Source organism: Anser brachyrhynchus (genome assembly GCF_964034855.1).
Source record: "Anser brachyrhynchus genome assembly, chromosome: 1".
NCBI classification, from domain to species: domain Eukaryota; kingdom Metazoa; phylum Chordata; class Aves; order Anseriformes; family Anatidae; genus Anser; species Anser brachyrhynchus.
The window spans coordinates 45,431,588-45,444,546 of NC_137694.1; the positions used below are offsets into that span (position 1 = coordinate 45,431,588).

The following is a 12,959-nucleotide window of genomic DNA, read 5'->3' on the forward strand; positions in this document are numbered from 1 at the left end:
CCCCCCAGTCTTTGGGTGGTATAGGAGCAGAGATGTGGCTTTGCAGTAATGGGTGTGCAGAAGGTAGGAGATGCTGTGCCCAGCCTGCATTAGTTCTGCTTGTGGAACAGCTTTGCTTATTTTCCGCTTTTGCCTCTTGCCTGACACTGTCTTCTTCCCACAACAAACTAAATAATTAATTATCAATCATTTTATTTTTATTGTAGATAGATTTGTTCAAGCTCATGGCTAAGACCACAAAAAGAGGTATCTCAAAGAAATATAAGCCCTCTGACTAAATGAACAAATTAGGTCAAATTAAGGAGAACAGGTTAATCCTTTGAACTCTGTGAGAAGCTGTTCTGGGCAGGACACTCCCCCAACCCCTTTTAAAGTTTTATTTATTTCTTTCTCCAGAAACCTCCAGTTCTGGTGTCCTGTTTCCTACAGCCATCTTGCCAAATCACTCTCACCCCAAGACCACTGCTCTCTATTGCCCCCTCTGCCATCCAATTATACTGAAGATCTAGAGAAAAAAGATATTTATTTTGCCAGTTTCCCATGGGTCTACTTTGTTGGGCGCTGTTTCACAACAGGTGAAATATTGCTTTAATAAAGTTCAAGAGGAGAAACTATTGAATACATCTCTCTGGTGGAATCTTTTACCTTAAAGGTAAGACCGGAGGGAATTCCTGTATAAGACGATTACCATGGGGATAGAGGGTAGTACACTGGCTTCAGATATGGGAGACTCCTAAGATACCAATATATAATCCTTAGCTCTAGACACATGTACAGATGTCCCTTTTCCTTTCTTTTCTTCATTCCTGGTACTTTTTACCCTTGCACTTTGCATTTAAAAGCAGCTTTCTTCACAGTATAACCTCTATCATGGCTGCTTCTTCCCTCAATACAAATTGTAAACATTAGTTTACCACTGAAGACCAAGAAACATATCCCTTTAAAAAGCTCCACGCTCACTCACAAAATTGATCAAAAAAAGTGACTGTTTTTAAGTGGATATTACTGTTTTAATTACATGTATTTTAAATAACGATGTCACAAGGCTTTTTTTTTTTAATAGAAAATAAGAAAACACTCCAATAAATTTACATCTAACTTCAGGTATTTTTCTTTATTTACTGAACGTGGCTTAAAAAGTAGGGCTGAAGGATTCCCGTTAACACGACAGGAAGGGCTGCGCACGTGTGTGAATGAAGTAAAAGCGACGTGTAAGGGCCGTGGGTGCAGGTGGAAGCCCGGAGCCCCGTGAGGCTCCCGGTCCCGTCCTGTCACGGCCCGCCAGCTCCCCTTCCACTTCCCAGCGCCGGCCCCGCAAACAGCCGCCAGGGCTCGGCGCCCTCCGCGCCTACAGCTCCCGTCAGGCCGCGGCTCAGGCCCCGCCGCCCGCTGCCCGCGGCCCGCCCGCGCTCCGGCCCGGGAGCGGCCGCTCGTCCCCCCCGCGGCGAGGCGGGCGGCACCGAAGCGGGACAGGGGAGCGGCTGCGGGTCTCGGCCGGACCGGGCAGCGAGCCGGGGACACCGACCCGCGCCGGGGAGGCGCGGCGGCGGGCAGCCCGCGGCGCTGCGGGGCCTTCCTTAGGCGGCGGCGCTGCTGCTCCTCCCTCTCGCTAAGATGGCGGCGCCGCTGGCGGTAAATTCGGGTAAGAGGAGCCCCGCCAGGCGAGGCGCGGCCCGGGCCGGGCGGCGGGCGGCGCTGCGGCGTGCCCGGCCCTGGGGCGCTGCGGGGAGGCCTGCGCGGAACGGGCTGCCCGGCCCGGGGAGGGCTCTGGGGGGCTCGGCGGTGGGGTTTAGCTTCGGGGTCGCACGCTTTGAGCCCGTCCGCAGTGAAAGGCAAACAAAAAGGAGGGTGAATTGGGGTCTGGCAGCGTGGAGGGAGTTTGTCCTGCGGGGAGTGTGGCGAAGGGTTGGGAGCAGCGGGAGCCTCTGCGGTCCCTTCAGTCACAAGGAGCAGATGGGGGCTACTGAGGCAGTGCTTACCTGGTATAACTGCACGGTAACCCCCCCCCCCCCCCAAAAAAAAAAAAAAAAACAAACCACAAACACTCCCCCCCCCCAAAAAAAAACAAAAACAAACGAACACCCAAACAAACAAAAAAAAACCAACCCAAGCAACACACACACACCTACTTGTTGAAGCAGGACTCAGGGCTTTACCCGAAGTTGCTGGAATATTTGTGAGGATGGAGACACTTGCAGAGGCTCCTCTGGGCCTCAGTTCAAGTGTTTGACAGTCTTCAGGGTAGGTTTTTGTTATTTCCCCAATGGCTGACGGAGAGCTTCCGCATTGCAACTTGTGTTAGCTGCTGCTCATCGCTTCCGCATTGCAACTTGTGTTAGCTGCTGCTCATCGTCCCCTGGGATATCTCTGTCTCCATTTTCTGCATTCAGTGCCATTAAGTAGTTGAAGACAGGAAACCTCCAATTCCTCTTTAGCCGCTTCTTCTTAAGACCTAACAAGTTCAGTTATTTCAGTCCCCCTTCATCCATCATATTCTCTGCCCCCCTATTCCAGCATCTGTCTTGCTCAGAGGAGCCCAGCACTCAACACAGTACCGGAGCAGTTTTTTTAGCAAGGGCGTGCTTCTCAGCTTATCATTCAGCTTCTGGTCTGCCAGGGCACTCAGGTGCTTTTCTGTACAGCTGCTTTCTAGCCACTTGGTCCCCAGCCTGTGCTGTTGCATGGAGTTTTTCTGTCTCTGGTGCAGGACTTTGCATTTGCTAGTGTTGAACTTCATTAGGTTAATAGCAGGAGAACAGAGACCCTGCGAAAAGTAGTTGTGACTGGAATGTGGGCATGGCCAAAAGGCGGAGTCTGTCATAGTGAGGCAGTTAATAAAGCCATCAAATTTCAAAAGCTCAAATCCCATGTCAAGCAAGGAGTAAACTTACTGAGAAGTTATTTTGATCTAAATGAATCCCTAAATGAATTGATCTAAATAAAGCCCCCCCCAAAAAAACGAAAAAAAAACACAAAACAAAAGCAGAGACCCTCATTGGAAGGTGAAGAAGGGTGATTATTTCTGTGATTCACAGAATCTGAAAAGTGGCTTTGTTAAAGTGAAAATTGGAGCCATTCAAATGGGACTAGACCTTCTTGCCATGTAATGTATACAATAAATTCTATAGCCTTACAATTACAGTAGATGAAGAAGGGGGAACCTTGTACATGAAAGATGAGATAGAAATTAAAATGGATGTGGCCCTAGAACATGGCTTTTACCTTAGCTTATAGTTTGTTTTTTGTGGGGACAGACATAGCGTAGTTAAGTCTCTAGCTTGTCAAAAAGTTTGGGCAGAAGCGTCAACTGCTGTTGTCAACAGAGGCAACCTAGCCTGTCCTTCCTTGCTTTCCCTGGTAGGATGCTCAGTCCTAAAACTGTAAGAATGGAAACAACACAAGTGGCAAAAGTTAGCATGGTTGCTAGCAGCAACAAAAGTCCAGCTGGTTTTCCATCCTGGTTACTTATTCCTTCTCTGCAATAGTCTGTCTTTGTGCTAGGATAGTTGTTTGTGGCAACACAGTGCAAATCGGGTTATAGATGTGATCCTGCTGAAAATTAGTTCTTCTTTTGGATTAGTGGTCAGTCAGAGTGGATCCTTCATTTGTTTTAGTGCTTGACAGCACATATGTTTGGGCTGGTGCAAAGCGGTTATGTTGTAGGGATAAGAGCAAACAACTGGGCAAGGGAAAGAGTTGAGCAGCTTTTGGCAGGCACTGGATTGCTGTTGCTGCTTATTGGACTCTGTGACTTCATAAGAGTGAAGGTTGGAAAAGGCTGTTTAGAATAGAAGTAATTCTCTGAACTCAGTGAAGTTACGTGGGAGAAGCAGCTAGAGTCTGCAGTGTGAAATTATTTGTCCAGTAGTAGCTGTCTTGAATGAGTTTGTCTGGGCAGGGGTAAAGTCATAAGATAAAACACTCTGATGTTTGAAAAGGGTGGAGGATTTGTCCTTTCTGTAAGCCGTTGTCTGATACACATCTCTACTGACACCGCTAAGCGCATAGGAAGCGACAGTATGCAGGATGGGAGCTTTTGTGAGTGCTGAGTTTGGGGTGGGAGGGTTTATTTTATTGCTTTATGTGATTTCTTCCTCTGCAACAGAATAAAACTGAAAATTGTGCTTAGTTTGTTTTTGCTTCCAAGACGTCTCACGTTAACGGTAAAACTGACTGAAACGAGTGGTCTCGCTTGAGACTTGCTCTCGTTCCTGTGCTTGGGTTGCTCACGCGCTGCACTTCTGCGTGGCCTGTGCTGCCTTAGCGTTATGTGCTGCGTTTTGCATTGCTTTGCCTTTGAGGGGCTGTCTTCACTGTATGGAAAAGAGGGGCATCTTCACCTCAGAGCACGCCGTTTGGTGTAGTGTCTTAATGTGAACAGCCTCGTCAAGATGATGCGTGGATGGATATATTTTGCTTTGATGCTCCTTGGGGTTACCTCAAGGGTTAGAGCTGGCCAGAACAAGCTACATGAAGGTAAAATATTGCTTCTGTACTTGATCTTAGTTCATAGTGTTACCTCGTGCATTACCAAGGGAAAAAATAAAAGTCAAGCCAGCGTTAGGTGAAATGCTAGTGTTTTTGCATGTGGGCTAACCTGCAAGGCACAGCATACAAAACCCACTGCTAGGAGATGCTCTGAAACAGATGAAACTGTAATCAGGCAGCGGTTGTGACGTGACAGCGTGCAGGTAAACAGAATACAATTAGTAATGAATTTATTTGGCACATCTAGCAATGACTTGCGGTGTGTAGATTCTGCAACTTTCACGAATGCAGATGATACGTAACAAGGGAAACGTTTTGGTACTTCTTGTTAATGTGAGCCTTATAAATCTCGAGTGTTTTTTTTTTTTTTAAATGGGACGTTAATGCCAAGCGGTAGGAATAATTTCTGTCTGTAAGGTTCTTGGTTTAGGCAATGATGCTGCCAGAATTCTGAAGACTACTTTGGCATGCTATTTTTGTGGGACTTGATGCAAATGAGGAAACTTGTAGTGCAGTCTTCATGCTACAGACTTCGAGTTGTGAATGATGCTGCTTCTAGTGAGGAAGAGATCGTTTAGCTGTAGTACTGACTTTGGAGTATGCAAAGGGAACTTTCTTTCAGTGTTGAGGAGAAGGAGAGATTCTAGAGTGTGGTTGGACTCAGCTTAATTAAGAACTGACTTAAATAAGTGCTTGCTAGCTTCCAGAACTAATTTTGTCTCTTCTCAGTGTACTGAGGTAAGTGTTCGTTTTGCTCTATTTCTAGTAAAGCAAATTCATATCTTTATGAAGCTCTTATGCAGAGTGTTAGCAACAAGTATTATGTCCAAAGCACTTGTATGTGTATATTTTAATTAGAATGGGAAGGATGAACAAATGGGACAGTGCCTTTAGGCTTATGATTTTTGTTACTTAACGTAGAATCGCCTTTACAGTTATGATTTTGGTTCCTAATCCATGTTTTATTCTGCACAGTCTGATGCAGTGATGCTTCACATTGTTAGCACCGTTGTTCATTTGTAGTCCCTCATGTTAGGTATTTCTTAGTTTTGATCTTTCTGTCAAAAATGGAAAGCAGGAAGCCCACCTTGCCGAGTTGCATTCAGGTTCAAGGTCTGTCCAGTTCTTGATTCTTTAATTTTATTGAAGTGGATGGAATTTCTTAGGTATATAAGGACACAAGACTGTAAGATGAATTTCAGCCCTGGAACTTACCTGCTTACTTCATCTTTTCTGTTTCTCTAACTCCCTAAACGCAATTAGGTTTTATATCAGGCAATTCTTGTTGGTGGTGGTACCTTACAAAGGGAGAATATGCTTTGCTTGATGTGCATAACAATCTAGACTGTAAAGCTGGGATAAACACTACATTAAAAAAGTCTTTTTATAGAAAATACTGTATGAAGATTTTTTTTTCTTTCTTCCATTTCAAATGCTTTTTTTTTTTTTTTAATTTCTTCTTTCAGCTGCCAGCTTGTGGGGTCCATATAAGGACATATGGCAGACTGTAATGAATGCCATTTGGAAAAGGCAACCTGAAGCTATTCATCGCCTCGACCAGGTTTTAAAGAAACACAAATCTGACTTCATTTCTCTCTTCAGAAATCCGGTACTGGACTAATGCTCTGTAGCAAAATGAGTTGGAAAATTGATGATTTAATCTGTTTCATGGTGTTGGATTGCAAACTCCTTAGGCCCTGACTATTCTTTTCATTCTACATTTTTACAGTACATAATGCAAGTGTGTTACAGCAATCTTCTGTTGTAAGAATGGAAGTAGCTTGAAAAATAGATACTGCTCTGTCTTGTAGAAGATAATTGTATCTATAATGTGTTTTTTTTCCCTCTGATTATTTGAATGCTGTTTCAAAAGAAATAGTAAAAGTATCTGACAATCCCTGAGTTAAGTATTGTTTTTTCTGTGCTCCTCTTGCATTTCGAAAAGGAAGCACAAAACTGCTTCTTCTGGCTTTGGTCCATGCTCATGCTTCAGCTAGTTAGATAAATGAACGTGCAGAATAGGTAAGCATGAATTTACAAAATATAGACTATGAATTATTAGGAATGTGAGATTTGGAAAAACTCACGGGTTCTTGGCTGACAGATCACAAGGTAACAATTATAAAACGTCTCCTGTTGTTACTTTTGAAATAGCGTATGGCTTTGTGAGACTGATAGGTCAGAAAATAAGTTGGGTATAGAGCTTTGTCTATGTATTTTGCCATTATTCTCAGTAAACTAAATGTCAGCACCGATTGTATCATATTATTTGTGGTATATTATCGCAACAAGACTATTACTGTGAAAGCATGAAGCATTTTTAGGATGCCTTTACTATCTCTGTGTTAAAAAATGCTGCCTTTGTTTTTTTTGACAACAGTGTAACCTGTCAGAACTGTATTTGTGAGGAAGGATTAAGGTGTAAAGCTTTATTCAGTATTTCTTGTTGCCATTTTGAATAACTTCCGTTGCTTGTTTCTCTTCCAGCCAAAGAATGTTCAGCAGCATGAGAAAATTCAGAAAGCAAGTACGGAAGGGGTTGCTATCCAAGGTCAGCAGGGAACCAGGCTTTTGCCAGAACAACTCATCAGAGAAGCCTTTATCCTCAGTGACCTCTTTGATATTGGAGAGTTGGCAGCTGTGGAGCTCCTTCTAGCTGGTGAGAAGGGAAAATATTTAAGAGCTGGAGAAATAGAACTTAAATAGGGCCTTACTGTTTGTGTTAAGTGTATGCTTAATGTGAATGCCTGATTCAGTCAAAGCCTGAGTTTCCTAACATCTAGAATGTTCTTAAAAAGAAATCTCCTGGTGCTGTCATTTAGTATAAAGGTTAGAAAAGTATAAAGTAAAAGTGTAAAGTTCTGAACTGTAACGTTTGTATGTTATGCAGCTTTTGCAAAAGCAGTAATAATTTGATTTTTTAAAAAATGATTTATTTCTCTATCACTGAATTTCAAAATAGTTTAAAAATAATTCAAATAGTTTTGGAATAGGCGTTTGTTCTGCAAATATTGTGTTAGTTATACATTGATATGTAGCTGTATTTGGATCATAATCTAATAAATGATTAGTAAGAGAAGTATTCTGGGAAGAGACCTGCTTTGCACATAGAAAATTGATTTCAATGTTATTAAACTATACTCTCTTAGTTATTGTTATTAGTTACTGTTCACCATTAACTTTTTTCGAATTCCTTAAAGAGGTAACTTGCTAGTGTATCACCTTTGGAAAGGCATCAGGAAGCCAGCCTCAATTTCTATTTCAAACTTGTGTTTTTGATGCAAATTCAGACAGAAAATTTCAATTTGGATAAAGAAAATATATATTCTTCTGATAACCAGCTTGAACTGATTAAGACAGGTAGACATCAGTTGCAACTACCATTTGGACTAGGATACATATGCACTTGCACCTCTACTTGTAAATGTGTGGAATTTTTAATAGTTGACTGTGAATTTTAACAATATCACCCAAAATATCTGTGATTTCTTGGAAATGTCTGAAACAAATCAAAATGATGGTGATTAACCATGGTTGTTTTGAATGCTATGTTTATATTTCAATTGGAAATGTAAAGATACAAACCTTTCATCGAAGTATGCATGCTCAAATTTCTGTGGATATTCTGTACATTTTCATTCAATAGGAGAACACCAGCAACCTCATTTTCCTGGCCTTACAAGAGGTCTTGTGGCTGTTCTCTTGTACTGGGATGGAAAAAGATGCATTGCCAATTCACTACGAGCCCTCATACAGTCACGCCAAGGCAAGACGTGGACGTTGGAACTCAGGTCTGTATTAGGGTTAACTGTTCGATTAACTAGCTCTTTGCTTTTAATGCTTTTAGGACTGTTGAGGGAAAGCAAATATTCTCAAATTTGTTTTTGCATGACCTGATGTTGTCACTTTCATGTTTAAACGTAATATTTTTTGTCTTACAAGTATGTTTAACGGGTCATAAAGATAGATATTTTATTTTCAGTTCTCCCATGCTGCTTGTGTTTTTGGCAGTGCTTTGCTTCAGACACCCACCCAGTCAGGGTTTCTTTAACTAGTGATGCCAACTCAGTATTGGGAAGACGGAGTTTCTGCATGTGCTGTGTTCTGACTTCCCACATCCTGCAAAACAGAGGATTGTGCTCCTGCCTTTACCTAAAATGGACACACTATCCACTGGAGAACATAATGTTTTTTTGACTAAAAAGAAAACCGTACACACTGTTTAGTTCCAGTGCATGGTGATTGCTTAACTAGAGAAAGATTCAAAGATGTGTTACAGTGTAGATACAGTTCTGTAAAAAAAAAGTGACTGCTTTAGAAGTAGTTCCACTGCTTCAGTAATTGGACAATTGCATTTACTAGTGAGAAAGAGGCTGTGAGCTTGTGAAATCTGTGCATCTTATGTATAGTACTTTTGGCTCGACAGTAATCTTACCTGGCTCACTCATGTACTCTTCTCATATTCCATGTTCTTGAAGCTATGGTTGCCTAGAGACTTCGTATCTGTTCAGCACAGCATTTTGAGAGAGCACTGCTTATTAATTACTGATGCACATTTAGTTGCTTTGTGTGTCTGATGTAGTTGTACATTTTATGCCGGCTATCAAATAAATTTGACGGGAATCATTCTTTTAAACTTCCTCCGTGACTGGGAATAATATGATTAATTGTTAAATTTATATTCTCTCGATTACAGTCAAGAGCTAATGTCCATGACAACACGCTTTACAGATGACCTAATGGAACACGGTTTGACTCAGAAGATCCTCACACTTGTGTCTCAAATTGATTTGAACAATGAATTCGATAAACTCCAGAGAGAGCGAGGATTGGGCAGTGAGAAACATCGCAAAGAGGTAAATAGGGGACTAGGTGTGACTATTCTTCCAAATTACTGTGCAGGTTAAAGTACATTTCATCACAGAGAGATACAGATTGATTTCCCCCCCTTCTGGTTTCTCTTTACCCTTGAAAGCCCTGTTACTGGCTGAGACATAATGGTAACTGCACTGTGGTTTACACTATACCACTGTGTAATCCAGATTACTACCGGTATCTCTGTTTCTTTGTTGCCCCCTGATATTATGGCACACATTAACTTGAGTGAAGAAATGCAATTAAGGACTGTGAGGAAGTAAACGTTTTTGCAGTTTTGTTCTAAAGAGTGTATTAAATTATCTGCTTCTGCACTACCATTGCCACCGCCACTGGAATAAAAATAGAAAAGTAAAATTCGCGAAGGATTAAAACGGAATGAAAGTGGGTCTAGGCAGGCAAATAATGCATTTTTTAATAATCTATTTGTGTTAACATGACCAGAAGCATCTCTAATAGTGAACAGTCAGATTTGCTTGAAAATGAGTTCTCATTTTTGTACTCCTTGAAATTAATTGGGACTGTGTCTAACTGCACACTGTGTTTGTAATAGGAAGATTTTAAACATTATCATTTTAACTTCTGGTCTTTCCAATGTGGGATCTAAGTGGGTATTCTATATTTTCTTTTTTTTTTGCCAGATAACCAGTTTTGCATTTTTGCTGTTTAATCTAGAAACTATGCAAAGCATATCCTTCTAATTTGCCTTCAAGTTCAAGTAGTGCTTTGTATTAAAGGTTTGCTTCATTGCTTTTAGATGGACTACTATATTCCCCTTTGTATTCATTAGAATTGTTATTTTTCTGGAGTCTGTGCAGAGATCTCTTGCTGTGTTTAGTGTTGAAGAGTTTCTCATTTTACCACTATGCCCATGATTTTAATGGAGATAGAATGCCTTATTTTTTATTTTACCGAGTCCAATGGGTATAGATCAAGAATATTATTAGAAACTGATAACCTAGCTAGTAAAATACCATTATGAAAGGCTTTTTATAGGGGCTTTTTATTTTTAAGGAGATTTTTGTTTGTTTGCTTTATTTTTGTTTTGAATTTCTGCTGTTTTCAGGAGACTTAAAGCAGTTAAAAAGTTAAAACTCAGCTTGGGGGGGAGGAATGAATTTAACAAATGAAGTAAATGTTTGTCCTGGCTTGAAAACAGGTAATTTTTGGTGTCACTGTTAGAAAAAAAAAAAAAAAAGACAAATTGATTGTTTTGGAGAGCCGATGTACTTTATTTTAATATAACATGCAATATTGTGCTGAAGAATAAAATCATATTTTTTAGTATGAAAATGCTTCATAGCTTTCCTCTTGGGCATGATATTTGTCCCATACGTATTAGGGAATGTTAGATTTCATTTATGTGTATATTCAAAAGTTGCCTTAAATATTTCGTTTGATGGAAAGAAGTTTGAATTTTAAATGTCTTTCCAATTGCTCAATTTCTTTAAAAGTTAGGTATGCAAATAGTCAGTTGAGGACATCTCTTTTGGGGAATGGAAGGAAGAAATCTTCAGACCTTAACTGGATGTAACTGCCAGTGTAGTTATGTATTAGAGATATGAAATGTGACCTTTGTGTATGTATTGTGTTTACAGCTACGAAAATTCTGTGTAGATTCATGTCTTCTGACCTTGACAGAGGTGCTGGTTTGCATCTTGTCATTCTCAAAGCTATCTAGTCACACCTTTTGTGAAATGCCAGGGAATGTGAAGGCTTATAACAAGAAAAAACGTACCTTTTGTTGCATAGCACTTCAAGAAATCAGCATTTTCTCCAGCTGCTGTTTTTAAAGTAATTTTTAACTTACTCTAGTCATAATAATGGACTGAGAAAAGCAAATCGAATGCGCTGCCAGTACATTTTTATACACTGTTTCTTTTGAAAAGGTTTCTGACCTCATCAAAGAGTGCCGACAGTCCTTGGCTGAAAGTCTCTTTGTCTGGACCTGCCAGTCACCGCTGAGTAAGGATGACACTCTAATCCTCATAAGTTACTTGGAGAAAGTAACAGTAGAAGCTGATGGCTCATTGGATGGTGTGAACTTGTCTCTTCTCATGGCGCTCCTCTACTGCTTTGATGTCAGTTTTCTAGAACAAGGCACAGAGGATCGTGAAGGTAATGCTGACAGGTTTCCCACGGGGGTTATGTTGTGCAGGTGGTTAAATTGTTATTTAACCAATTTTGTCATTGTTTGGTAACAAATTTGTAGGATTCTGCCTGTTTTTCACATTCACTGGGTGGTGGTGTTGCACTTGTGGTTTTGTTTTTCTTTAAGATCTTTTTTGTTTTTCTTTAAGATCTGATGCACCGTCTCCCTCTGCTAGCAGAAAGACAGTACATAGCAACAATACACACTCGTCTTCAGGAATCTCAGCCTTGGAAACTACCAGGCTTGCAAGCAACTGTTCGATTAGCCTGGTCACTGGCTTTACGAGGAATATCCCAGTTATCTGATGTGACAGGTAAATTGCCACTTGGTGCACTTCAGGGTTCACAGCTTGCGAGTGGTGCAAGTCAAAGTGTTGTTACCTTCTTCAGGTATTAGTACTTACCTTCAGGATAAAACTACTGCTGATGCTCCTTCTTCAAAGCTTTCTCGGTACCTGAGTTTGGTTGTTGAGAATTGAGTTGCTGTGATAGGTACACAGATTTAGAGATAATTAATCATTAGCCATTAATACTGCATAGTGTCTCATTGAAGTGAAAGGGATTGTAATGTACTGCAAAATGTGAAAAATTGCATCTTAGCAGCTTTAATATCACCTGAACACGTCAATGGAGAATAGATTCATGTTTACGACTTTTTGCCTCTGCAAATATTAAACCTCTGTATCTTAAGAGGACAGATGTTTTAATTTTTTTTTTTCCTGTACTTCACCAGCTTTCCAGGCTCATGACTAGGTCAGAACTGAGGCTACTACAGAATATTAAAGAAAATGTAAATGTCATGATTAATGTTTAATTAAGGTTGGTTTGTGCTTCTTAGTTCACAGCCTCAGATTTATCAGGTAAATGGATTATGTACTTTAACTTGCATTACAGCAGAAAGTTGAGACTGTCACCCTACAGTAACTTGTGTTTTCCTGTTCAGTGGAACAAACTTAGTGGCTAGAAGCATGTTGATTGGCTTGTCAGACAGGTATTCTGAAATATGTTTAGTTTGTTAACAGATAGTTGTAATTTATTTTCCCCCCTTTGTGATTTTTGTTTTATTTGTCATCCAGCTCTTGCAGAATTCACTGAAGCAGATGAAGCAATGGCAGAGCTCGCGGTTGCTGATAATGTCTTTCTGTTCCTGACTGAATCTGTTGTGGGATCTGAAAATTTCTACCAGGAGGAATTTTACATTCGCAAAATTCATAACCTTGTCACAGACTTCCTTGCACTCATGCCAATGAAGGTAAGTTGTTTCTGTGAATAGCACAGTTTTTGAGAAACATGGGCACGTCGTCTTCTATTTCTAAAAGTAGGACAGGTAGCATTGAGATTCAGATATCAACCTGAGCTCGAGGTGCTGCACTTCAGAAAGCTTGTTGACTTTGTGGAACCTATATCATTTGGGGTTTGTTTTCTGCAATAAAGTGTTCTAAAAA

General features: G+C 40.6%; 2 protein-coding genes across 3 annotated transcripts in view; one reads left to right on the forward strand and one right to left on the reverse strand.

Annotated features, from left to right (window-relative positions):
* CNOT4 (CCR4-NOT transcription complex subunit 4) overlaps positions 1 to 2,307 on the reverse strand; it is a 90,419-nt gene extending 88,112 nt beyond the window's left edge. Inside the window, exon 1 of the mRNA XM_080595599.1 lies at positions 2,130 to 2,307. The gene's annotated coding sequence lies outside the window, so the exon portion shown is untranslated. The remainder of the gene's footprint in view (positions 1 to 2,129) is intronic.
* NUP205 (nucleoporin 205) overlaps positions 1,485 to 12,959 on the forward strand; it is a 50,889-nt gene continuing 39,414 nt past the window's right edge. Inside the window, exons 1-8 of one of the 2 annotated variants that reach the window (XM_080595523.1) lie at positions 1,485 to 1,642; positions 5,955 to 6,097; positions 6,976 to 7,147; positions 8,135 to 8,279; positions 9,185 to 9,344; positions 11,253 to 11,481; positions 11,664 to 11,828; positions 12,591 to 12,766. In XM_080595523.1, the coding sequence (XP_080451649.1) occupies positions 1,615 to 1,642; positions 5,955 to 6,097; positions 6,976 to 7,147; positions 8,135 to 8,279; positions 9,185 to 9,344; positions 11,253 to 11,481; positions 11,664 to 11,828; positions 12,591 to 12,766 (1,218 nt within the window). In that variant the 5' untranslated portion in view covers positions 1,485 to 1,614. Of the gene's footprint in view, positions 1,643 to 4,068; positions 4,477 to 5,954; positions 6,098 to 6,975; positions 7,148 to 8,134; positions 8,280 to 9,184; positions 9,345 to 11,252; positions 11,482 to 11,663; positions 11,829 to 12,590; positions 12,767 to 12,959 lie in introns of those variants that run through there. The other variant, XM_080595522.1, reaches the window with a different exon arrangement.